We start from the raw sequence: 23016 nt of genomic DNA on the forward strand, positions 1-23016 counted from the left end.
GGGGTGTGGGGGTGGAATTTGTCCAAACTCATTCTATGAGGCCAGAATTACCCTGACACCAAAACCAGACAAGGACACAACTAAAAGAGAAAACTATAGGCCAATATCCCTGGTGAAAATAGATGTAAAAATTCTCAACAAAATACTAACAAACCAAATCCAACAGCATATCAAAAAGATTATACACCATGATCAAGTGGGATTTATTTCAGGAATGCAAGGTTGGTTCAATACATGAAAATCAATAAATGTGGTACATCACAACAGCAGAATGGACAAAAACCATATGATCATCTTAGGAGATGCAGAAAAAGCATTTAATCAAATCAACATCCCTTCATGATAAAAATTCTTAACAAATTAGGTATATAAGGAATGTACCTCAATACAAAAAAAAGGCCATATATGACAAACCCACAGCCAAAATCATACTGATTGGGGGAAAAGTAGAAAGCTTTTTCTTTAAGAACTGGAACAAGACAAGGATGTCTACTTTTAACACTCTTATTCAACATAGTACTGAAGGTTCTAGCCAGAACAGTTAGACAAAAGAAATAAAAGGCATCCAAATTGGAAATGAGGAAGTCGAGTTGTCCCTGTTTGCAGATGACATAATTTTATATATAGAAAAACCTTAAGACTCCACCCAAAACTTTTAGTACTGATAAATATATTCAGTAAAGTTGCAGAATACAAAATCAACAAACACAAATCCATAGCATTTCTATGCAACAATAACAAACTACCTAAAAAAGAAATTAAGAAAGCATTCCCATTCACAATAGCTACAAACCCCCACCCCCAGGAATAAATTTAACCAAGGAGGTAAAGGATCTCTACAATGAAAACTACAAAACACTGATGTAAGAAATTGAACATGACACAAAAGAAAGAAAAGACATCCTATGTTCATGAATTGGAAGAATTAATATTGTCCAAATAACCATATTATCCATACAATCTGTAGATTCAATGCAATTCCTATCAAAATATAAATTACATTCTTCACTGAAATAGAAAAAAGATTCCTAAAATTCCTATGAAACCACAAAGACTCTGAATAGCTAAAGCAATCCTGACCAAAAAGAGCAAAGTTGGAGGAATCACACTACCTGGGTTCAAAACATACTACACAGCTATAGTAACCAAAACAGCATGGTACTGGTATGAAAACAGACACACAGGGCAGTTGAACAAAATGCAGAACCCATAAACAAATCCACATTAGCCCTAACTGACTTTTGACAAAAGTGCCAAGAACACACTTGGGGAAAGTACACCCTCTTCAATAAATGGTGCTGGGAAAACTGGATATTCATATGCAGAAAATAAAACTAGGCCTCTATCTTTCACCATATAAAAATCAACTCAAAATGGATTAAAGACTTAAATGTAAGATCCAAACTATAATACTACCAGAAGAAAATATAGGGGAAATGAGTCAGGACATTGGTTTGGGCAAAGATTTTATGAACAAAACTTCAGAAGCACTGGTAATGAAAGCAAAAATGGACAAATGGGCATATATCAATCTAAAATTGCTCTGCACAGCACAGGAAACAAATGACAAGGTAACAACCAACAGAATGGGAGAAAATATTCACAAATTATCCATCTGACCAGGAGTGAATAATCAGAATATATAAGGAATTCAAACAATTGAATAGCAAAAAAAAAAAAAAAAAAATTAAGTCGATAAAAAAATGGGTGAAAGTTTCTGAATAGGCATTTATCAATAGAAAACATATAAAGAACCAAAATATATGGAAAAAAGCTCAACATCAGTAATTACCAGAGAAATGCATATTGAAACCACAATAAGATATCATCTCACCCAAGTTTGAAGGGCTTTTATCTAAAAGACAAACAGTAACAAATGCTGGTGAGAATGCAGAGAAATGGTAAAACTTACACACTGTTGGTGGGAATGTAAATTAGTACAGCCATTATGGAAAACAGTATGGGGTTTCCTCAAAAAAAAATAAACATGGAACGACCATATGATCCAGCAATCCCACTACTGGGTATTTATCCAAAGGAAGGGAAATCAGTGAATTGAAGAGATATCTGCACCCCTATGTTCACTGCAGCACTATTCACAATAGACAAGACATGGAATCAACCTAAGTGTTCATGAATAGATAACTATATAAAGGAAATGTAATATATATACACAATGGAATACTATTAAGCCATAAAAAAGAGTGAAATAGGCTGGGCATGGTGACTAACACCTGTAATCCCAGCACTTTGGGAGGCCAAGACTGGTGGATTGCTTGAGTCCTGGGGTTTGAGACCAGCCTGGGCAACATGGTGAAACCCCATCTCTACAGAAAAAAACCAACAAATTAGCTGGGTGTGGTGGCATGCACCTGTGGTCCCAGCTACAAGGGAGGCTGAGGTAGGGGGATTACTTGAGTCCAGGAAGCAGAGGTTGCAGTGAGCCAAGATCATGCCACTGCACTCCAACCTGGGCCACAGAATGAGACCCTGGGGGTGTCTCAAGAAAAAAAATAAGTAAATTAAAGAAACCTGTAATCTCAGCACTTTGGGAGGCCAAGGCAGGTGGATCACCTGAGGTCAGGATTTCAAGACCAGCCTGGCCAACATGGCGAAACCCTGTCTCTACTAAAAATACAAAAATTAGCTGGGCGTGGTGCCATGTGCCTGTAATCTCAGCTACTTGGGAGGCTGAGGCAGAAGAATCGCTTGAACCTGGGAGGCGGAAGTTGCAGTGAGCCGAGACTGCACCATTGCACTCCAGCCTGGGCAACACGAGTGAAACTCCATCTCAAAAAAAAAAAAAAAAATCTTGCCATTTGTGGCAGTGTGTGCATGTAGGACATTCTATTAAGTGCAATAAATCAGGTACAAAAATATCAATACTGCAATACTGCTAGTTGTCACTCACATGTCGGGACTAAGAAATTGACCTCATATTAGTAGAGTAGAATTAGAGTTACTAGAGACTGGTAAGGGTTAGGGGAGAAGCAGATAGGGAGAGGTTGTTTAATAAATACAAAGTTACAGAGGAATAAGTTCCAGTGTTCTGTAGCTCTGTAGGGTGACTATAATTCAAAATAACTTGTTGTGTATTTTCAAATAGCTAGAAGAGAGGGTTTTGAATGTTCCCAACAGATAAATGATAAATGTTTGACGGGTTTGGTAGTTACCCTGATTCAATCATTATGCATTGCACACATGTATCAAAGTATCACTCTGTATCTCATAAATATGTACAATTCTTACATGTCAATTAAAAATAAGGCACTTCCTGCTTGCTTCTATTTCAGACGAGAAATTAGCTGTAATTCACATTTTACCATTTTTTATAGTCAGTGCAATCCTTTTTGTCTGGCTGTTTTTAGGATTTTTTTTCCTTTGGTTTCCAAACGTTTAATTATGATGTGTCTTGGTGTGAATGTCTTTGAATTCATCTTATTTTGGATTTCTCAGCTTCTTGAATCTGTAGTTTTGTGCCTTTCACCATATTTGGAGAATTTTTAGTAGTTGTTACTTTAAATACATTTTCAGCCCCACATGCTCTCTTATCTTTCCTGAATTTCCCAGATACAAAGATTAAGTCTTGTTATTATTGTCCCACAGATCCCCGAGGCTCTATAAATTTTTCTATTTTCTCTCTGTTGTTTGCACTGTGTAAATTCTATTGATGTATCATCAGGTTCACTGGTTCCTCTGTCATTTCCATTCTACTAGTCCGTTCATTGAGTTTTTAACATTTCAGTTATTATATTTTCAGTTCTGTAATCATTTATTTTAAAAACAATTTAATTGAGGTTCATGTATCATAAATGCACTCTTTTAAAGTGTGTGGTGCAGAGGATTTTAGTATATTCAGGATTATGCAACCAGCACCACTAATTTCAGAACATTTTCATCACCTGAAAAAGAAATCCTGTAGCTGGCTGTGGTGGCTCACACCTGTAATCTCAGCACTTTGGGAGGCCAAGGTGGGAGGGTCCGATGAGGCCAGGAGTTTGAGACCAGCCTGGGTACATGGCAAGGCTTTCCATCTCTACAAAAAAAATTTAAAAAATTAGCCAGACATGGTGGCATGCACCTATAGTCCCAGTTACTCAGGAGGCTAAGGTAGGAAGATCACTTGAGGCCAGGAAGTTGAGGCTGCAGTGAGCTATGATCATGCCACTGCACTCCAGCCTGGATGAGAAAGTGAGACTCTGTCTCCCAATAAATAAATGAATATATAAATACATAAATAAATAAAAATAAAAAAGAAAAACACTATACTATTTTCAGTCATTTTCTCTTTCCTCCTTCTCTAGCCCCTGGAAACCATGAATCTAATTTCCTTGTCTATTGATTTGCCTATTCTGGAAATCTCATATGAATGGAATCGTACCCAGTATGTGGTCTTTTACGTCTGGCTTCTCTCACTGAGCATGTTTTCAAGGTTGACGCACATCCAGCCTGTGTGGGTGCCTTGTTCCCTTTCTATGGCTGAGTGACATTCCATAATGTGGACATACCGCATTTTGTTTCTCCATTTATCAGTGGATGCACACGTGAGCTGTTTTCATCTTTATTATGAATAATGCTGCATGCACATTCATGTAGAGATTTTTGTGTGGACATAAGTTTACATTCCTCTTAGATATGTACCCAAGAGTGGAGTTGCCCCTTCTGGGCTCAAGTGGTATCTTCCAGGAGTATCTCTGTTTAACATTTTGACAAACTGCCAAACTTTCTCAAAGCAGTTGCACCATTTTTGAATCTACCAGCAAAATCTGAGAGGTCCCATTTCTCCACATCCTTACCACTGTTTCATTTTGTTTTTAAGACAAAGTCTTGCTCTGTCACCCAGGCTGGAGTGCAGTGGTGCAATCTGAGCTCACTGCAACCTCTGCCTCTTGGGCTCACGCCATTCTCCTGCCTCAGCCTCCCGAGTAGCTGGGACTACAGGTGCATGTCACCCTGCCCGGCTAATTTTTGTATTTTTAGTAGAGACAGGGTTTCACCATGTTGGCCAGGGTGGTCTCGAACTCCTGACCTCAGGTGATCTGCCCACCTCAGCCTCCCAAAGTGCTAGGATTACAGGCGTGAGCCACTGCGCCTAGCCTGTTCCATTTTTATAACTTCTATTTCTTTGCTGAGATTTCAATTTTTCCACTTATTTCAAGAGCATTTGCAATTTGTTGTGGAAACATTTTTATGATGCCTGTTTTAAAATCCTTGTCAGATAATTCTGACACCTGACTCTTCCTGGTGCCGCCCTTAGTTGGTTATCTCTTACTGAAATGGTCATGTCCCTGGGTCTTCATATGATGAGTGATTCTTAACTGTATCTTCTCTCAAGGGTTTTCATTCCAACGACAGTTCAGTTCTCAGAGTTCTTGCAAAGCTCTTCCGTGTCATTCTTCTGGTGCTGCTGGGACTCCCACTCAAACCCTAATCCTACCCCTACCCCTAACTCTGCTAGTGCCATCTGCCGGCACAGAGGACACCTCCTTGGCTGTCTGGGGCCACTGCCTTCTGTGGTGGTGGCATGGCTGAAGCCGACGGGCCCGGGTGGAGGGCAGAGACGCAGGGCTTCACTGATGCTGTGCTGTGGGCAGGTTGGACCACCTGCCTGATGGTTGGGTCTAGTCCCATCAGCAGCTTGATCAGTGTGGGAGGAAACCCACAGCCTGCACCCTCCCCATGTCTGGTGATGCTCAGGCCAGCAAGGCATTGGCTGCTCTGCTCACGGATGAGAGGCAGAGCTGCTGATTCACTCTGGAAAGGCTGTGGCTGTCCCCATTGGACCCTGGAGGTCCTTGGCAGCTCCCACTTCTGTATATGTGACTCTGGGCTGTGACCTCCGCCATTGCCCCAGCTAAGCAGCGAGAGCTTGCTGAAGCCCAGAGGGTTGTGGGACCATGAGGGCAGCTCTCTGGACCCTGGGACTCGGGCCCCTTCTTCTCAATCTCTGGGCAGTCCCCATTGGTAAGTTTCTGCTTCCTTCATCCATGGAACTTTCTGGAGGCAGCAGCTCTGTTGATGCCCAGGCCCCGGGGCATGAGGGTCCCTGCAGTGACCTGCCGTCTGCCTGGGTCTCACTCAGCCCAGAGTGGGTGGGACATGCTGGGGCAGGAGGGAGGTGACTCCACATGGCCGGATCCCTGTGACCTCAGGGCCCCCAGACCCTAGCCCCGCTGCTCGGAACCCAGGGTTCAGGGCTGGGTCAGGCCCTGGATAAAATGAGGGACACGGCCCAGTGTCTGGTCCCAATGACCCTGATCAACAGAGTCGTGAGGGGTCCTGCGGGGGCTGCTGCATCCACGTGCCCTGGAGCAGGGCTGAGGTCCTGGGAAGGAGGTGGGAGGGTTGGCTGCATCTGGCAGTGAGGTTGAGCATGGGGTCCCATGGAGATGCTGCACCCAGGTGGGGACACTGGGGTGTGAAGCCATGTGGAAGGGCTGCTGGGTCAGGGGCAGGGAGGTGTAGAGAGGGGGGTCTAGCTAGAAGGAACAGCAGGAGAGGCTGGAGGTGAGAGGGAGCCCCGGGGACCTGCGTACGTGGGCATGGAGCCATGATGTGAGTGTGGGGCTGGGCAGGAGGCAGGGGAGGGTGCCCTTGAGGCTGAGGAACACTTCACTGTCAGGGCTGGTCCAGGTGCCCAGCAGGGCGGTGACCTGGTGCTGGACGGAGCCGCACCCCCAGCGGTGGGGTGGGAGTCTGTGGGCAGCTGCAGAAAGCGCAGAGGAGGTTAGGATTCGAAGGAAAGGCAGCAATGTGGCCACAGATGGATGGAAGCCTGGGGTTGAAGGGATTTGCTTTTGTGTCAACGATCGCAAGCACAAGGGCCGGAATTCTCTATTACAACAAAAAATAGCTTTAGAAAATATAAAATGAAAAGCTATTCATAGCGGGCGTGGTGGCTGATGGCTGTAATCCCAGCACTTTGGGAAGCTGAGGCGGGCAGTTTACCTGAGGTCATGAGTTCGAGATCAGCCTGGCCAACATGGTGAAACCCCATCTCTACTAAAAATACAAAAATTAGCCAGTCGTGGTGGTTGGCGCCTATAATTCCCGCTACATGGGAGGCTGAGGCACGAGAATCAGTTCAACCCTGGAGGTGGACATTGCAGTGAGCTGAGATCGTGCCATTGCACTCCAGCCTGAGTGACAGAGCGAGACTTTCGTCTAAAAAAGAAAAAATTGCAGACACTGGCACGCATCCATGTCCTGAGAAGAACCAGGTGGGGAGGGTGATGAGGAGGCTGGGGGGTGTGGAGGGATGGATGAAGACTGAGAGGGAGGAGATTCAAGGCTCCCCGGGAGGGTGATGAGGAGGCTGGGGGGTGTGGAGGGTTGGATGAAAACTGAGAGGGAGGAGATTCAAGGCTCCCCGGGAGGGTGATGAGGAGGCTGGGGGGTGTGGAGGGTTGGATGAAAACTGAGAGGGAGGAGATTCAAGGCTCCCCGGGAGGGTGATGAGGAGGCTGGGGGGTGTGGAGGGTTGGATGAAAACTGAGAGGGAGGAGATTCAAGGCTCCCCGGGAGGGTGATGAGGAGGCTGGGGGGTGTGGAGGGTTGGATGAAGACTGAGAGGGAGGAGATTCAAGGCTCCCCAGGAGGCGGGAGGGAAAGGTCTTCATCTTGGACCAGGCGGGGTCCCCCCTCTGCTCCTGACTGCCACCGGGGAGGCTCTTTTCTGGGTGTGGAGAGTCCTCCAGGGGCCCTGGAGGCTGCTCTGGGGCCACACAGCACCACCCACATGGACTTCCTCCTACTGGTTGCTTCATTTTCCTCGGGGTGGCCGTGTTGATGTGGGGTTGCAGAGGCCTGGAGAGGGTGGTTAGGGGTGCCTCTGTGGGGGGTGGGAGAGAAGGTGCTGGAGTAGCTGAGATGCTCAGAGACCATGGAGGGTGAGATCCTGCCTGGAAGCCGGTATGGGTGGGGTAGTGGGGCTGGGTTTGGCATAGTGGGAGGGCAGGCAGGGGTGGTTTTCCTGGATACTCAGGGTTGCAGAGGACAGGACCGAAGGGTGAGCGGGGCACTCCAAGGGGTGTGGACAGTCACGTGGGTGGGGCAGGTGTGACAGTGGTGGGCTGGAGACCACAGGGCCTCCAGTGGAAGTGGGGGAATGATGCTTGGGAGGCAGAGAGTGGGTGAGAGGACCCACCCAGCTGCAGACCCAGGAGGACAGGGGACTTCCTTGCCTGGGGGATGGGGTCCTCCATGATGTTGGGGCTCCAGAGGGCCAGGGAGGGGAGTAGCCCCCGGGGAGACACACGGGGTGAGGGTTTCTCTGTGAGCCGTGCCCATCACCTCTCTGGGACTGCTTGGTGGGGTGAGAGGAGCCCGACTTGCTGCTGAGGCCTCGCAGGCCGTTCCCCGCTGCCGCGGCTGCCATCTCCTCCTGCGCCTCTGGTTGGTTCTGGCCCCTCTAACTGGACCTGTCTGTCTGAAGGTGGACCAGGTGCTCTGAGGCTGGCGTACAGACACAGCACGTGCGACCGAGTGGCGTTGGTCCGACACCACGGGGCATGGGGATACGTGTGCAACCAGCAGTGGACGCTGGCAGAGGCCTCTGTCGTGTGCAGGCAGCTGGGCTGCGGCCCTGCCGTGGGCGCCCCCAAGTATGTCCCGCTGCCTGGAGAGATGGCCCAGCCCTGGCTTCACAACGTGTCCTGCCGGGGCAACGAGTCCTCCCTCTGGGAGTGCAGCCTTGGCTCATGGTGCCAGAGCCCGTGCCCCCACGCATGGGTGGTGGTCGCGCTGTGCTCCAGTAAGTAGGGAGGAGTGAAGGGGGCGGGGCTGAGGAGGAGGAGGAGTGGGAGGACGAGGAGGAGGACTGGGAGGACGGCAGGTCTCGGAGACGGGCGGGGAGGCTGTGGGTCTGGAGCTCTCTCTGGGAGGGGCTCCTCTCTGGGCACCGGGACCATCCTGACTGTTAAGATTCAGCTGTGGAAAAACCAACGCCAGGGAGAGTCAGAGAGTGGAGGAAGGAAGCAGAGTGCGGCCCAGGCGTGGGGGAGGCAACAGCCGAGCGGGGGCGGGGTCTGTGGACGCCTGAGGCCCACACAGGTAGCTGATCATGGTTTCTTAGACAAATGACAGACAGGTACACGCTTTCCCTTTGAGGTCTGGCTCGAGGGTCCTCAGCTGTCCCTCACATTTTATGTGGCTGTGAGGACCCCCTCATAGCGTCCTGCCTCTGAAGCTGAACCACCTGGCCAGGACCTCCTACCATTTTGGGGCCCAGTGTGAACGGACCCTGCGGGGACCCTTGTTTCAGGAGACCGGCAGCAGAGCATGAAGCTGGGCACAGGGGTCTCTCTGAGCCCAGGGCCCTGTGTGACTGCCCGGTCACCTGCCCCTGAAGCTGGCCCTGGCTCAGCCCATCACTGTCCTCCCTGAAAAAGGAGCTGCCGAGTGACCATGCGGCCAGCTGGGTCCATACCTTAAGGAGGACCGGCCTGTGCTCCACAGACGGCACTTTCCGGGAGCTCCGGCTGGTGAAGGGCCGCAGTCCCTGCACGGGACTCCCCGAGATCAGAAACGTGAATGGGGTGGACCGCCTCTGTGGCCTGCATGTGGAGGAGGCCATGGTGTTCTGCCGGGAGCTGGGGTGCGGCCCTGTGCTCCAGGCCCCCCGCCGGGACGTGGGCGTCGTCAGGAAGTACCTGGCCTGCAGGGGTACCGAGCCCACCATCCGCAGCTGCAGACTGGACAACAACTTCCGCAGCGGCTGCGACCTGCGGCTGGATGCAGAGGTGGACTGCTCAGGTGAGGCTGCCACCTGATGTTCCCGGTGACCCTTGGGATGATGCTGGGCCTGGACCTGGGGAGGGCAGGGAGAAGGGGGGTGGGCGTTCCCACGGATGGGCCCCCCTGTCCTGCATGAGACATTGGGCGCAGAGGTGGGAAAGGGCCTCAGCTCTCACGCTGGTTCTCAGCAGAGCGGAGCTGAGTTTCTGGTGGCCCCACAGAGGTGTCCTGGCTCAGAACCCGCAGGCCATCTAGGGGTCCTGGCTGCCGCTGCAAGTCTGAGCCGCCTCAGCTGTGATCTCTGCATGTCTAACATGGATCGGGGTTGGGTAGAGGTCACTTCTTCCCAGCCCTGCCTCAAGTGTGTGTGAGCTGCACTGGTCTCACAGCTCCTGGCCTTGTTGTGCATATGAGGAGCAGCTGAAATGAGGTGGATAGTCTGCCTGCTGCGGTACCCCAGAGAGGGTGGTGCTCAGTGGACCAAGGGGTGCCCTGACCTCACCTCTGGGATTGCAGAGGGTGTTGCTGTCATGGCCCCGGACAGGCAGAGGCTGTGAAATACGTGGGCACTTGCAGCAGGTGACCCTGACCCTGACCTTGGTGATGCGGCCAAGGACGTCTGCTCTGCTCTGGGTGCCGGGTGGAAGGGCCTGTGGCTGCAAGTTCCTGCCTGTGCTTGGCAGACCCTCTGCCTAGATGCAGGTGATGGCCCCTGGCTGAAGCCTTCTGCAGTCTGAGGCTCAGGGCCAGGCTGTTGACCTGAGAACACCTGTCTCCTGCCTGAGAGGACGTCTGCCCCCAGGACACACCGAGGCCCGACTGGTGGGCGGCGAGCACCCCTGCGCCGGGCGCCTGGAGGTGAGGCGGGGCCTGACCTGGGGCACCGTCTGTGATGCGGACCTGGACCTGGCCACGGCCCACGTGGTGTGCCGGGAGCTGCAGTGCGGGGCGGTCGTGTCCACACCCAAGGGCGCCCGCTTCGGCCGGGGCTCGGGGCCGGTGTGGACGGAGGCCTTCCGCTGTGTGGGCAACGAGTCGCTGCTGTTCCACTGCCCGCGGGGGCGTGGGAGCCAGTGTGGGCACGGCCACGACGCGGGGCTCAGGTGCTCAGGTGAAGTCCTGTGTGTGGGCTCTGAAGGCTCAGCCCTGCCTTGTTCTCTGTCAAATCCCTTCGTGCCCTAAAGGTGCCTCTGGCCAGTAGGTGTGGGTGCTTTTGATGTTTGCTTCTGTTGGTTGAAAGAAGCGCAGGGAAGAGACTGGGTGTAGAGTGATGTACCCCAAGGCTGCAGCTAAGATCAAATTCTTCTGGAGAGCTGTGTGAGCTGGATGCTGATGCAGAGGAGGGTGGGGGAGCTGGTGAGACCAAGGCTGGGCTCTGTGCCCATCCCACTGGGTGTGAAGGAAGGAAATGACCACAGACAGCCATGTTCTGGGTCAGCTGTCTGCAAGCCAGGCTGACTCCTCCTCTCCCCCAGAGTTCAGGATGGTCAACGGCAGCAGCAGCTGTGAGGGCCGCGTGGAGCTCCAGGTGCAGGGGTCCTGGGCACCCCTCTGTGCCACCCACTGGGACATAGCAGATGCCACCGTCCTCTGCCACCAGCTCAACTGTGGCAACGCGGTGGCCGCACCTGGAGGAGGCCATTTTGGGGACGGGGACGCTGCCATCTGGCCTGACGCCTTTCACTGTGAGGGGACAGAGCCCTACTTGTGGAATTGCCCAGTAAGCACCCTGGGGGCCCCGGCCTGTGCCCCGGGAAACACAGCCTCCGCGGTCTGCTCAGGTGGGTGCAGCCAGGACGGTGGACCAGGAGGGTGAGTGAGAGGCATGGACAGAGGAGTGCAAGGAAGGACAGAGGGGGCGGAGAGGTACGGGCCCTGCTGGGGGGTGGTCCTGGGTCCCTCGCGCTGACATCTTGGGCCCCTGTGCGTCCCCATCCCCAGGTCTGCCCCACGCCCTGCGACTGAGGGAAGGACAGAGCCGCTGTGACGGCCGCGTGGAGGTCTCCCTGGATGGCGTGTGGGGCCGCGTCCTGGACGATGCCTGGGACCTGCACGGCGCGGGCGTGGTGTGCCGGCAACTCGGGTGCGGAGGGGCCCAGCAAGCCTATGACGCACCTGCCCCCAGCCGCGGATCCGTCCAGGTGGCGCTGAGCCGCGTGCGCTGTCTGGGCACCGAAACCCGCCTGACTCAGTGCAACGTGTCCGCGACCCTGCAGGAGCCCGCGGGGACCTCGCGGGACGCCGGCGTGGTGTGCTCCGGTGAGGGCGGAACCGCGTCCCCCATGGCCCGTCGCCACGGGATCCCGGGCGCCCTGACTCTGTCTCTCCACAGGGAGCCTCAGGGTGCGGCTGGCCGCGGGGCCGGGGCGCTGTGCGGGGCGCGTGGAGGTGCTGCACGGGGGCGCGTGGGGCACCGTGTGTGGCGATGACTGCGACCTGCGGGATGCGCACGTGGTCTGCAGGCAGCTGGGCTGTGGCCGCGCCCTGAGCGCCCTGGGGGCCGCACACTTCGGAGCCGGGGCAGGGCGCATCTGGCTGGACGAGCTGGGCTGCCAGGGCCACGAGTCTGCGCTGTGGCAGTGCCCGTCGGCGGGCTGGGGGCGGCACGACTGCAGGCACAAGGAGGACGCCGGCGTCTTCTGCTCAGGTGAGCGGCCGTTGGGTACGGAGTGATCATGCTGTTTTATTACGTACCGTCATGCGCACTTGCTTTCCAGAACAGCATCAAACTATCGGGAGCTGTTCTCTTCCCTGAATGCAGAACTTCCACAGTGGATTGGGTGAGGTTCCTCTTGGTATAGTAAGTGCTACCGGACAAAGTACTTTGGTTCCGTGCACCTGGGGAGCTGGTCAGCTTCCTGTCGCAGGTTGGCCCTGGGGCAGCCCCACCTGGGCTCATTTTCCGCCGTCACCAGCTCAAGTGCGCTTGAAGTTTCCATCCGGAATTCATATATATATAAAATTATATATTTTTAAAATATTTTATATTTATTTAAATATTGATTGATTGATTGATTGATTTTGAGACGGTCTCACTGTGTTGCCCAGGCTGGAGTGCAGTGGCCCCATCACCGGTCACTGCAGTCTTGACCTCCTGTAGTCCAGGGATCCTTCAGCCTCAGCCTCCCAAGCTGCTGGGACTACAGAAGTGAGGCACTGCCACTGGCTTCAGATTCTTAATTTTGATCCATATTTTGGTGTACTGGAGAACTTTTTGCAGACTTTTTTTTTTTTTTTGACAAGATCTTGGTCAGGCTGGAGTGCAATGGTGCAATCTTGACTCAGTGCAACCTCTGCTTCCTGGGCTCAAACCATCCTCCTGCCTCAGCCTCCCAAGTAGCTGGGACTACGCACATGTGCCACCATGTCTGGCTAATGTTTATTTTTGTAGAGATGGAGTTTCACCATGTTGCCCAGGCCGGTCTCAAACTCCTGGACTCAAGCAATCCACCTGCCTCAGCCTCCCAAAGTGTTGGGATTACAGGTGTGAGCCACCGCACCTGACCATTTTGCAGACTATTTTTGAGATGGTGGATGAGCTTTATTATTATTATTATTATTATTCACACATACCTGAGTGTCTTTGTGTTCTGATCTTGTCCAGGTGTGGTCATTCTTGGGTGATGGAATTTTGTCATTTTGGGGGATGGGTTCTCTGGAGAAGCCTGTGAGTGGGTCACGGGCTGCCCACCTGACCTGCGGTCTCCTGAGTGGGTCACAGGCTGCCCACCTGACCTGCGGTCTCCCAGGGTATTTCCAGGCAACCCTGGGGGAGAGGCTGGAAGCTGGCAGAGTTTCTGGCAGCTTATCCAAGTGTGGGCTCTTCTCATTGATTTTGGTTTATATTTTACTTTAGGAACACTTTCTTCAGCGATATCTTGGATTATTACGTTTATTTCAATTACTGTGTTCTTTGTATGCAATGCTGGAGTCTCGTGAGTTTGAGTCTTCCCTATGCTTCTGAAATTAATTTTGGCATGACTCTTTCCGCAGGCATTCTTGGGGTGTTTCTCCAGGTGGCACCCACGTCACAATCTGCGTTTCTGTCGATTCTGCTCTTCAGTCCTTTGGTGTAACATTTCGCCCTCCTCACCTCGTCCATCATCTCATTTTTGTGTCTTTATTCTCGGCAGCTTGTTTTCTCCTAATGACATGATGCTCTGCTCTCATAAAAGGTCCATCTTTTTCTGGCATCTCAGTGAGAATGACAGGTCATTTTCTAGAACATTCTGCTGGTTTCCGTGGAAAGTGGCTGATGTTAGCCCTTCCTCTGCATCTTCCATGTGGTCCTTGCTCTCTGGTTTGCAGCATTTTCCTCCGGTGGCTGCTTTATTTGTTTTTCTGTGAAGCTTCATTCTGGGGACCCCATCTGAGCTGGCATCTACAGGCACCCGGCAGTCAGACCATCTGCTGGAGCCAGCATGTTGGGCACAGCCAGTTCAATTCCTGGGGTTGCCTCTTTTTCACCTGGGTCTCAGCTATGCCTCGGTCACTTCTGGCCCCTCCAGGCTCCTCAGGGTCCCTGCCTGACAGGGCTGCATCCCCAGGGTGGGGCGGGGCACTCGTGGCTCCTGCTGTCCCAGGTGTGGGCAGGTGGACAGGCAGGCCGTGGAGCCCTGCTCAGCTCTGGGCCACCCACATGGCCTGCATTTTGTGCCTATGCTGCTGCTTTGCCCAAGGTCCTGTGCATACGTCCAGGGTACAAACTTTGATTGTTTTGGGAAACCAGATGGGACTGTTCATATCTGAGGGGCAGAAGCTATTTTAAAGAAGAATTAGAACAGTAATTTCTAGACATAGGTAGAAGATTTCTTTTGATAGACTTACAAAAATACTATATTGCTAATATCTGAGAGAATGAGATATAAAGTATGTTACATGTTATTAAAATTTGAGTCCAAAAAATTAGAAAGAAAAAACCATCTGTAATCCCAACACCCAGAGATAAAGCCATCGTGAATGCGTAACATATGTGAAATTAATGCTGAGTAACCAGCCCTGCCACAGGCAGCAGCAGCAATGTGTGTGGCTCCGACCTCTGTGGTCATTGCCTTTGGCTGTGCTCTGCTGCTGGTTCTCTGTCCCAGCCGGGCTCCCTTAGTGCCTTCGGTCACTTGATGGTTAGGTGGAGCCCTGCTTCGGGGCCCTGGCTGAAGGCAGGAGTAGTGGAGGCTCTGTTTCTGTCATGATCCAGCCTTGGTTCCAAAAATGATAGCAGTGTCAGCCTAGGAACAGGCACAGAGTCTCAGACCCTATTCCTTGACCCAAGTCCCAAGCCAGCCGTGATTCAAGGACTGGGGCACAGACTCAGTGAGAGGGTGTGGAAACAGGCAGGGGATACTTATGGACACTTTTGTATTCTATTACAGTGTATTTCTTTCCAGTATTCTTTCTAAGCTTATTTTAATTAGATATGATCCTATCAGATGTGATTCATACCCAATGTTCTCCAAGTATCCTGGTATAGGTATTTTAAAAGCGTTATTACAGTGCTCCATGGCGCAGCTTTAAAGGATTGTCTAACATGCCATTAGGTGACCATATTAGTCTTTTGGACTTTACACTGCTCCAAGGGTAACATTGAACATATTTGGGCACTGATCACTCAGGACCAAAGCTATCTCTGAACATGGGACTGAGGTACACACACACACACAGACACACACACACACTTAAATAATTACTGCAGTCAAGCTAATGAACATTCCACCATCTCACAAAGTTACGTTTGGTTTTGTGGTAAGAGCACCTAAAATCTACTTTCCTAGCAAACTTCCAGTGTACAATGCAATATTATTAACTACATTCCTCCTGCTGTATGTTGGGTTTCTAGATTTATTCATCCTGCACAGTTGTGTACCCTTTGACCTTCATCTCCCCATTCCCCCACCACCTGCCCCTGGTAACCACATTCTATTGTTTTTACGTATTTGACTTTTTTTTTTTTTTGCTCCCATATGTAAGTGGGATCATGCAGAATTTGTCTTTCCATTCCTGGTTTATTTCATTTAACATAATGTCCTCCAGGTTCATCCATGTTGTCACGGATCACATAATTTCCTTCTTATTTGAGGCTGAACAGTATTCCATAGCATCTATGTACCACATTTCTGTTTTCTTTTTTTAAATTGACAATCTTTGTACATCTCTATGGGGTTCATAGTGGTGTTTCAATCCATATAATGTGTAGTGATAAGATCAGGGTAATTGGCAAAGCCATCATCTCAGACATGTATCATTTCTTTGTGTTGGGAACATTCAATATCCTCCTTCCAGCGATTTGAAACCATATAATATACTGTTAATTACAGTCATCCTACAGTGCTATAGAATGCTAGAATTTATTCCTCTTATCCAGCTGTAATTTTGTATCTTTACAGATCTCCTCTTATCCCTCCCTCCCCCAACCCTTCCCAACCACTAGTATCCTCTGTTCTGCTTTTCACTTCTAGGAGATCAACATTTTTAAGCTTCCATTTATGAGTGAGAACATGTGCTATTTAGCTTTCTAGCTTGTTTCACTTAACACAGTGTCCTCCAGTTCCATCCGTATTGCTGCAAATGATGGGATTTTATTGTTTTTTTAATGGCTGAGTAACTCCATTGTGTACATGCTGTATTTTCTCTATCCATGTATCTGTTGTTGGACATTACACTCATTCCACATCTTGGCTATTGTCAATAGTGCTGTGGTGAACCTGGGTGCTGTGGTGAACCTGGGCGCTGCGGTGAACCTGGGTGTGCAGTGAACCTGGGCGTGCAGTGAACCTGGGTGTTGAGGTGAACCTCGGTGTGCAGTGAACCTGGGTGTTGCGGTGAACCTGGGTGTGCAGTGAACCTGGGTGCTGCAGTGAACCTGAGTGCTGCGGTGAACCTGGGCATGCAGTGAACCTGGGCATGCAGTGAACCTGGGTGCTGCAGTGAACCTGGGTGTGCAGTGAACCTGGGCGTGCAGTAACCTGGGTGCTGCAGTGAACCTGGGCGTGCAGTGAACCTGGGCGTGCAGTGAACCTGGGTGCTGCGGTGAACCTGGGCGTGCAGTGAACCTGGGCGTGCAGTGAACCTGGGCGTGCAGTGAACCTGGGTGCTGCAGTGAACCTGGGTGCTGCGGTGAACCTGGGTGCTGCGGTGAACCTGGGCGTGCAGTAACCTGGGCGTGCAGTGAACCTGGGCGTGCAGTAACCTGGGCGTGCAGTGAACCTGGGCGTGCAGTGAACCTGGGTGCTGCGGTGAACCTGGGCGTGCAGTGAACCTGGGCGTGCAGTGAACCTGGGTGTGCAGTGAACCTGGGTGCTGCGGTGAACCTGGGTGCTGCGGTGAACCTGGGCGTGCAGTAACCTGGGTGTGCAGTGAACCTGGGCGTGCAGTAACCTGGGCGTGCAGTGAACCTGGGCATGCAGTGAACCTGGGTGCTGCGGTGAACCTGGGCGTGCAGTGAACCTGGGTGCTGCAGTGAACCTGGGTGCTGCGGTGAACCTGGGTGCTGCGGTGAACCTGGGCGTGCAGTAACCTGGGTGTGCAGTGAACCTGGGCGTGCAGTAACCTGGGCGTGCAGTGAACCTGGGCATGCAGTGAACCTGGGTGCTGCGGTGAACCTGGGCGTGCAGTGAACCTGGGCGTGCAGTGAACCTGGGCGTGCAGTGAACCTGGGTGCTGCAGTGAACCTGGGTGCTGCGGTGAACCTGGGTGCTGCGGTGAACCTGGGCGTGCAGTAACCTGGGTGTGCAGTGAACCTGGGCGTGCAGTAACCTGGGCGTGCAGTGAACCTGGGCATGCAGTGAACCTGGGTGCTGCGGTGAACCTGGGCGTGCAGTGAACCTGGGTGCTGCAGTGAACCTGGGCGTGCAGTGAACCTGGGCGTGCAGTGAACCTGGGCGTGCAGTGAACCTGGGTGTGCAGTGAACCTGGGTGCTGCAGTGAACCTGGGCGTGCAGTGAACCTGGGTGCTGCAGTGAACCTGGGCGTGCAGTGAACCTGGGCGTGCAGTGAACCTGGGTGCTGCGGTGAACCTGGGTGTGCAGTGAACCTGGGCGTGCAGTGAACCTGGGTGCTGCGGTGAACCTGGGCATGCAGTGAACCTGGGCGTGCAGTAACCTGGGTGCTGCAGTGAACCTGGGCGTGCAGTGAACCTGGGTGCTGCAGTGAACCTGGGCATGCAGTGAACCTGGGTGCTGCGGTGAACCTGGGTGTGCCGTGAACGTGGGTGCTGCAGTGAACCTGAGTGCTGCGGTGAACCTGGGCGTGCAGTGAACCTGGGCGTGCAGTGAACCTGGGTGCTGCAGTGAACCTGGGTGCTGCAGTGAACCTGGGTGTGCAGTGAACCTGGGCGTGCAGATGTGTCTGCTGGGCTGATTTCATTTCCTCTGGGTCTATACACAGCAGTGGGATTGCTGGATTGTGTAGTAGCTCTAGTTTAAATTTTCTGAAGAAGCTCTATACTGTTTCTATAACTGATCTCAGTGCTGGGACCCCTTGAGCTTAGCCCCCTCCTTCTGAGACTGCCCATGGTGCCCAGGCAGGGCACTCCCTGGCCTGACTGTGCTTGCCTTGCAGAGTCGGTGGCTCTGAGGCTGCGAGGTGGGACCTGCTGCTGTGCTGGGTGGCTGGACGTGTTCTACAATGGGACCTGGGGCGCCGTGTGCAGCAATGCCCTGAAGGACCTCTCCTTGTCCATCATCTGCAAGCAGCTGGGGTGTGGGGAGTGGGGCTGGCTGGAGAACAGGCCCTTCCCCTCTGCGGGCACCGGGACCGCCTGGGTGGACAACATCGAGTGCTGCAGGCTGCCCAACTCCACTCTGTGGCAATGCCCTTCCCACCCATGGCACCCGCACTCTTGCGACCTTCGAGAGCAGGTCTGGATTACCTGTGCAGGTGGGCATTAGAGGTCTCTGGGGGTGCCCGGGAAGAGGTTTATCTGTCCTGACAGGTCACTTACAGGGGATGCCATTCAATCAGAGCCTGGGCCTGGGGGTCACTAGGATCCACAGCCTTCCTTCTGAAGCTTCTCTGGGCACCGAAGCTCTCAGAGCTGCTGTTTAACCCGCAGGATTGTCAGAGGACAGGCCACAGGCTGCTGGGGAGCCCCTCAACTGCTCCTCCTCGCTTGGCTGCCCAGGTACCCCTCTGTCCTTGTCGCTGTCCTCTTTCCCATCCCGGTCCAGCCCCCGCAGTGACCGCAGCCCCTTTTGCAGAGGAGGGCGCTCTGCGCGTGCGCGGGGGCGAGGACCGCTGCTCCGGGCGCGTGGAGCTCTGGCACGCGGGCTCCTGGGGCACCGTGTGCGACGATGGCTGGGACCTGGCGGACGCGGAGGTCGTGTGCCGCCAGCTGGGCTGCGGTCGGGCCGTCGCCGCCCTGGGGGCCGCCGCCTTTGGCCCTGGCTCCGGGCCCGTGTGGCTGGACGAGGTGGGGTGCCGGGGCAGCGAGGCGTCCCTGTGGGGCTGCCCTGCGGAGCGGTGGGGACGCGGAGACTGCGCGCACAAGGAGGACGCGGGCGTGCGCTGCTGGGGTGAGTGGGGGCGGGGGAGGGCTGGGAAGAGGGGCGCCGGTTCAGTCCCGTGGTGGTCTCCGTCCTCTTTCCCCTCAAGCGGATCCCCAGCGCCCAGCCCTGAGACTGCCCATGGTGTGGTCCCCTGTGGGTGCTCCTGGCCAGTCCTGTCAGCTCAGGCTGAGTGGGCTGGGCTGCTGCTGCAGCGGTCTGGGTGAGGGTCTGTGCAGCTCAGGGCTGTGGCTGCCTCCCCATCCTGGCCCTCACCTGCCACCATTTACTGCGGGTGCCCCAGGGACCGCCGTGCTGCCGCCGCCGCTGGGTAGGTGGCTCTTTCTCAAGCTCCCACCTGTCCTGTATGTCTGAGCCCCGCAGGGACCTGCACTGGGGCTCAGGGCTGACCATCGCGACCAGGACACCCCCTTTCTCTGATGGAAAGTGCTGTCCTTCCCTGTGCCCACCTGAGGGAATATATGGAGATCTGGGGGTGTCGAGGACAGAGGCCCCAGGCCCCACATGGCCACTTCTCTGGGGCCATCGCCTTGGTGGCTGGGGGGCTTGTTGGCCCTTGAAAGCTGTGGCCCCTTGGACACTAGGTCTGTGTCCAAGGCAGAGCTGAGGGCAGTGGGCAGTCAGAATGATAAGCACATTCCACAGGCCTTACCCCCTCCCCAGATCATCCCTCTGATGCTCCTATCTGGGCCCACATACCTGGATTTTCCCACCTGCATTTTCCCGCCTGAGCCCTACACCTGTGCCTTCCACCTCGGCCCTGCACTCATGCCTCCCCACCTGTGCCTTCCCAGCTGTACCCACTATCTGGGCCCACACAGCTGGATTTGTCCACCTGTGCCCTCCCACGTGGGCCTTCCTTGCTCGTACCCACTATCGGGGCCTACAGGCCTGGATTCTTCCACCTGGGCCTTTCCACCTGTACCCACTACCAGGGCCCACACCCCTGGATTCTCCCACCTGGGCCCTCCACCTGGGCCTCTCGTGCGGTGGCCTCAACCTGTCTCTCCAAGGGAGGAGCGCCTGTTCAGGCAGCACAAAGGCCCACCTCTCCTGGGGTGCCCCCCATTGCTGTGAGGCTGAGGTCCTCCAGGGCCAGGGTCACAGTGGCGCAGGCAGCCCAGGTGCACAGCAGGCCCTGCCTCTCACTGTGCCCCACAGCCCCTCCCTTGGCCCCTCCACCTGCCCACAAGGCCTGGGCCCTGCCTGAGATCACCTGCCTGGTCCTTGGCTCCCTCCTGGGCATCATCTCCCTGTTCCTGGGGACACAGTGGTGTCGCCGCAGAGCAGCCTGCAGGGGTAGGTGGGCGTGCCCAGGTGTGGTGAGCAGGGGCCTGGGATGGGGAGGCTGGAGGGCATGCTATGTGGGCCCTGGTCATTGCAGACCCTGCATGCTAAGTGGCCTTCCCCGTGGTGACTGCTCAGTGACTGTCTGTGGACCCATGAGTTGTTGGGGCCTCAGGGACCCTGAGTCTGAGTCTTGCTTTGCCCCCGCGATGTGCTGGATCAAGAAAATCCACGCTCCCAGGGCGGCCTGGAGTGAGAACCGGCTTCAGAATTCTGCTGACCCCTTATGACTTATGTGCAATGGGGGGCTTTCCTGGGTGTGTTCAGAGGCTGAGACCACCGGTCCCACCCTAGGACAGCAGTCCTGGGTGCCCTGAGTAGAAAGTGGCCCCTGGTCGGGGGTCTTTGCTGTCTGTGGGGGCTGCTGACAGAGGAGCCAGGGGTGTTGGTGTGCATGAGAGACTGCAGGGGCCAGGCAGGGTGGGCTTAGACTGCAGGAGCATTTCTTCTAGAACATTCTGGTGTGGCCTTTGCAGGTTGGGAGATGTCAGGCCATCTGTCCTCAGAGGGTGTCTATGAGGACGTCGGAGACTTCCCCATGGGGGAGAAAGACGAGGGACCTGCAGCATCTGCGGACCTGGGCCTGGAGGAGGACTATGACGATGGGGGAGAGCCTGAGGATGGCGCTGGGGAGGAGGCGGAGGAGGCCAGCGTGCTGCTGAGCCCCGCAGGTGTGCACCTCTGTGCCCTGGCGTCCACGGTGCTCTTCCTGCTGTACTGCTCCGATGCAGAGGGCACGGCTCTGGCCAGCGCCTACATCGAAAGGACTGAGAGCTGCTGCTCATGTGTCCGTGACTTTCTCTCCTGTCTCAGGCCTGAGGCAGTAGGACTTTTGGCTGTCCTTTCAAAGCTGCGTCTCCCAGTGGGTAGATGTGGACTTAGGGAGGTCGTAGGTCCATATCTGGGTTACTTTTGCAGCTGTGCAGTGTCCTTCCAGCACCTTGTCCCAGTTGGCTGCAGGAGGGGCCCTGGGCAGCCCAGGTCACTGTGAGAAGCCATATCACTGTCTCCCGACCCACCGTGTCCCATCCTTGTCCCTTTGTGGCTTTGCTTCCCAGCCAGAAACCAGGACATGAGAACTCCTGGGGCTTTGAGAAATCGCTCAGCACCCCAATGGACCCTGTGTCTGTCTCCCTAAACACAGGCGGGGCTCCTTTCAGCCTGGGTCCCGAAGCTGAAGCTGGGATGGAAGACCATGGTGGCCTCTGCCCCAGGACGTGATGACCTGGAGCTGACGGTGGGGATGTCAGTGTGTTGAGAGAGTGGGATAAACCAGGGAGGGCTGGGGTCTTCATTGTCCTCACTCTCAAAACAGATGTTATTAAACTCCCTTTGAACTCACTCATGCATCATTAATTCAACCCAGAAACATTCAACATACACCACCATGGTCCAGGTTCTGTTCTGGCCCAGCCGTCTGCCTCAGCCTGGTGCTTTGTCTTCTCATCTGAGGGCGACTTTGTGTGTTTCCAATCCCACATTGTTTTCACTGTTTTATTGAGTTGGGATGTGGGCTACCCCTCCTGGAACTCAGGCAGTGGTCTGCCAATCAGGCAACCTCTTGGATCATTTCTTGTCTCTGCTCCCACCTGACTTCCAAGGTTAGGGGCCCAACCTTCAGTGTGGCTCCCTGATGAACCACCCCTGGGTTCCCGCCTTCCATCTGCACACACAGTGCTGCAGGGGATAGTGAGGGTTCTGCTGGGCGCTTGGGGCCAGAATCTCCATTTCTTACAGCTGCGTTGCTCTGATAGGTCCCGAAGCTTTCCCTGACCATCATCCTCATTGCTGACCACACCCTGCCCGGACCTGACCCACCAACGGTCCCACCCACCCAGGATTCCACCACTCAGGTCCCCATCAGGCATGTCTAGATCTTTTCTGACTTCTTCATCTCAGGTTTCAGCATACTGGTAACACCCAGGTCTAAACATCCAGTGAGTCCGTCACCTGTAGGGTCTTTTGGCCGTGCAGGCCTCTGTCTGGCCTCTGTGTTTGGCCTGGCATGTGGGCAGTGTGCTGTTGGCCTCACTGATACCAGCTCCGTGAGCAATGAGGACCCCCAGCTGCACCCTTGGGGTCTCTCTGCACTCTGCCTCCCCTCCCCCAAACCCCTCCTCTCTCCCAGCTTTCTGGGATTGTGAGGGGGACCCCTGCTTGGGTCCAAGGACCACGTCGGGTAGAGAAGATAAACCAGAAGCCCCCTTCCTCAGACAGGAAGCCCAATGAGGGTGCTGAGGGGACGTCCAGAGCGCGTGGACAGGGCCTCCGGGCAGAAGTGTGGTGCTGAGGACGTGTGGCCAGCTTCCTGGGGTGCAGCTGGAGCAGCTCCTGATACAGCTGTGGGGCGGAGGGCTTACCTAACGTCTAAGCACACCCTACTCCATGAGAACCAGCAGGTCCTGCTGTCAGGGAACAACCCCTGATCGAGGGTTGG

At 53.9% G+C, this 23016-nt stretch overlaps 2 protein-coding genes across 2 annotated transcripts; one reads left to right on the top strand and one right to left on the bottom strand.

Moving 5' to 3' along the window:
- Nucleotides 1-1661: 1661 nt before the first annotated feature.
- LOC103785691 (scavenger receptor cysteine-rich domain-containing protein SCART1) lies at nucleotides 1662-21920 on the top strand. Its single transcript, XM_055093530.1, is given in 13 exon segments — nucleotides 1662-5964; nucleotides 8435-8752; nucleotides 9457-9753; nucleotides 10538-10846; nucleotides 11211-11516; nucleotides 11677-12104; nucleotides 12106-12382; nucleotides 18289-18420; nucleotides 18423-18587; nucleotides 18782-18850; nucleotides 18927-19241; nucleotides 20394-20531; nucleotides 21056-21920. Coding segments are annotated over 13 exon segments (3336 nt in total). The 5' UTR covers nucleotides 1662-5897; the 3' UTR covers nucleotides 21571-21920.
- LOC134731153 (mucin-3B-like) lies at nucleotides 12394-18057 on the bottom strand. Its single transcript, XM_063607923.1, has 2 exons — nucleotides 16695-18057; nucleotides 12394-16661 (listed from the first exon to the last, which is right to left on the bottom strand). The coding sequence occupies exons 1-2, from the start codon at nucleotides 17802-17804 to the stop codon at nucleotides 16392-16394; spliced, it is 1380 nt and encodes a 459-aa protein (XP_063463993.1). The 5' UTR covers nucleotides 17805-18057; the 3' UTR covers nucleotides 12394-16391.
- Nucleotides 21921-23016: the final 1096 nt, after the last annotated feature.

This window comes from Pan paniscus, chromosome 8, assembly GCF_029289425.2.
Source record: "Pan paniscus chromosome 8, NHGRI_mPanPan1-v2.0_pri, whole genome shotgun sequence".
Taxonomy (NCBI): Eukaryota; Metazoa; Chordata; class Mammalia; order Primates; family Hominidae; genus Pan; species Pan paniscus.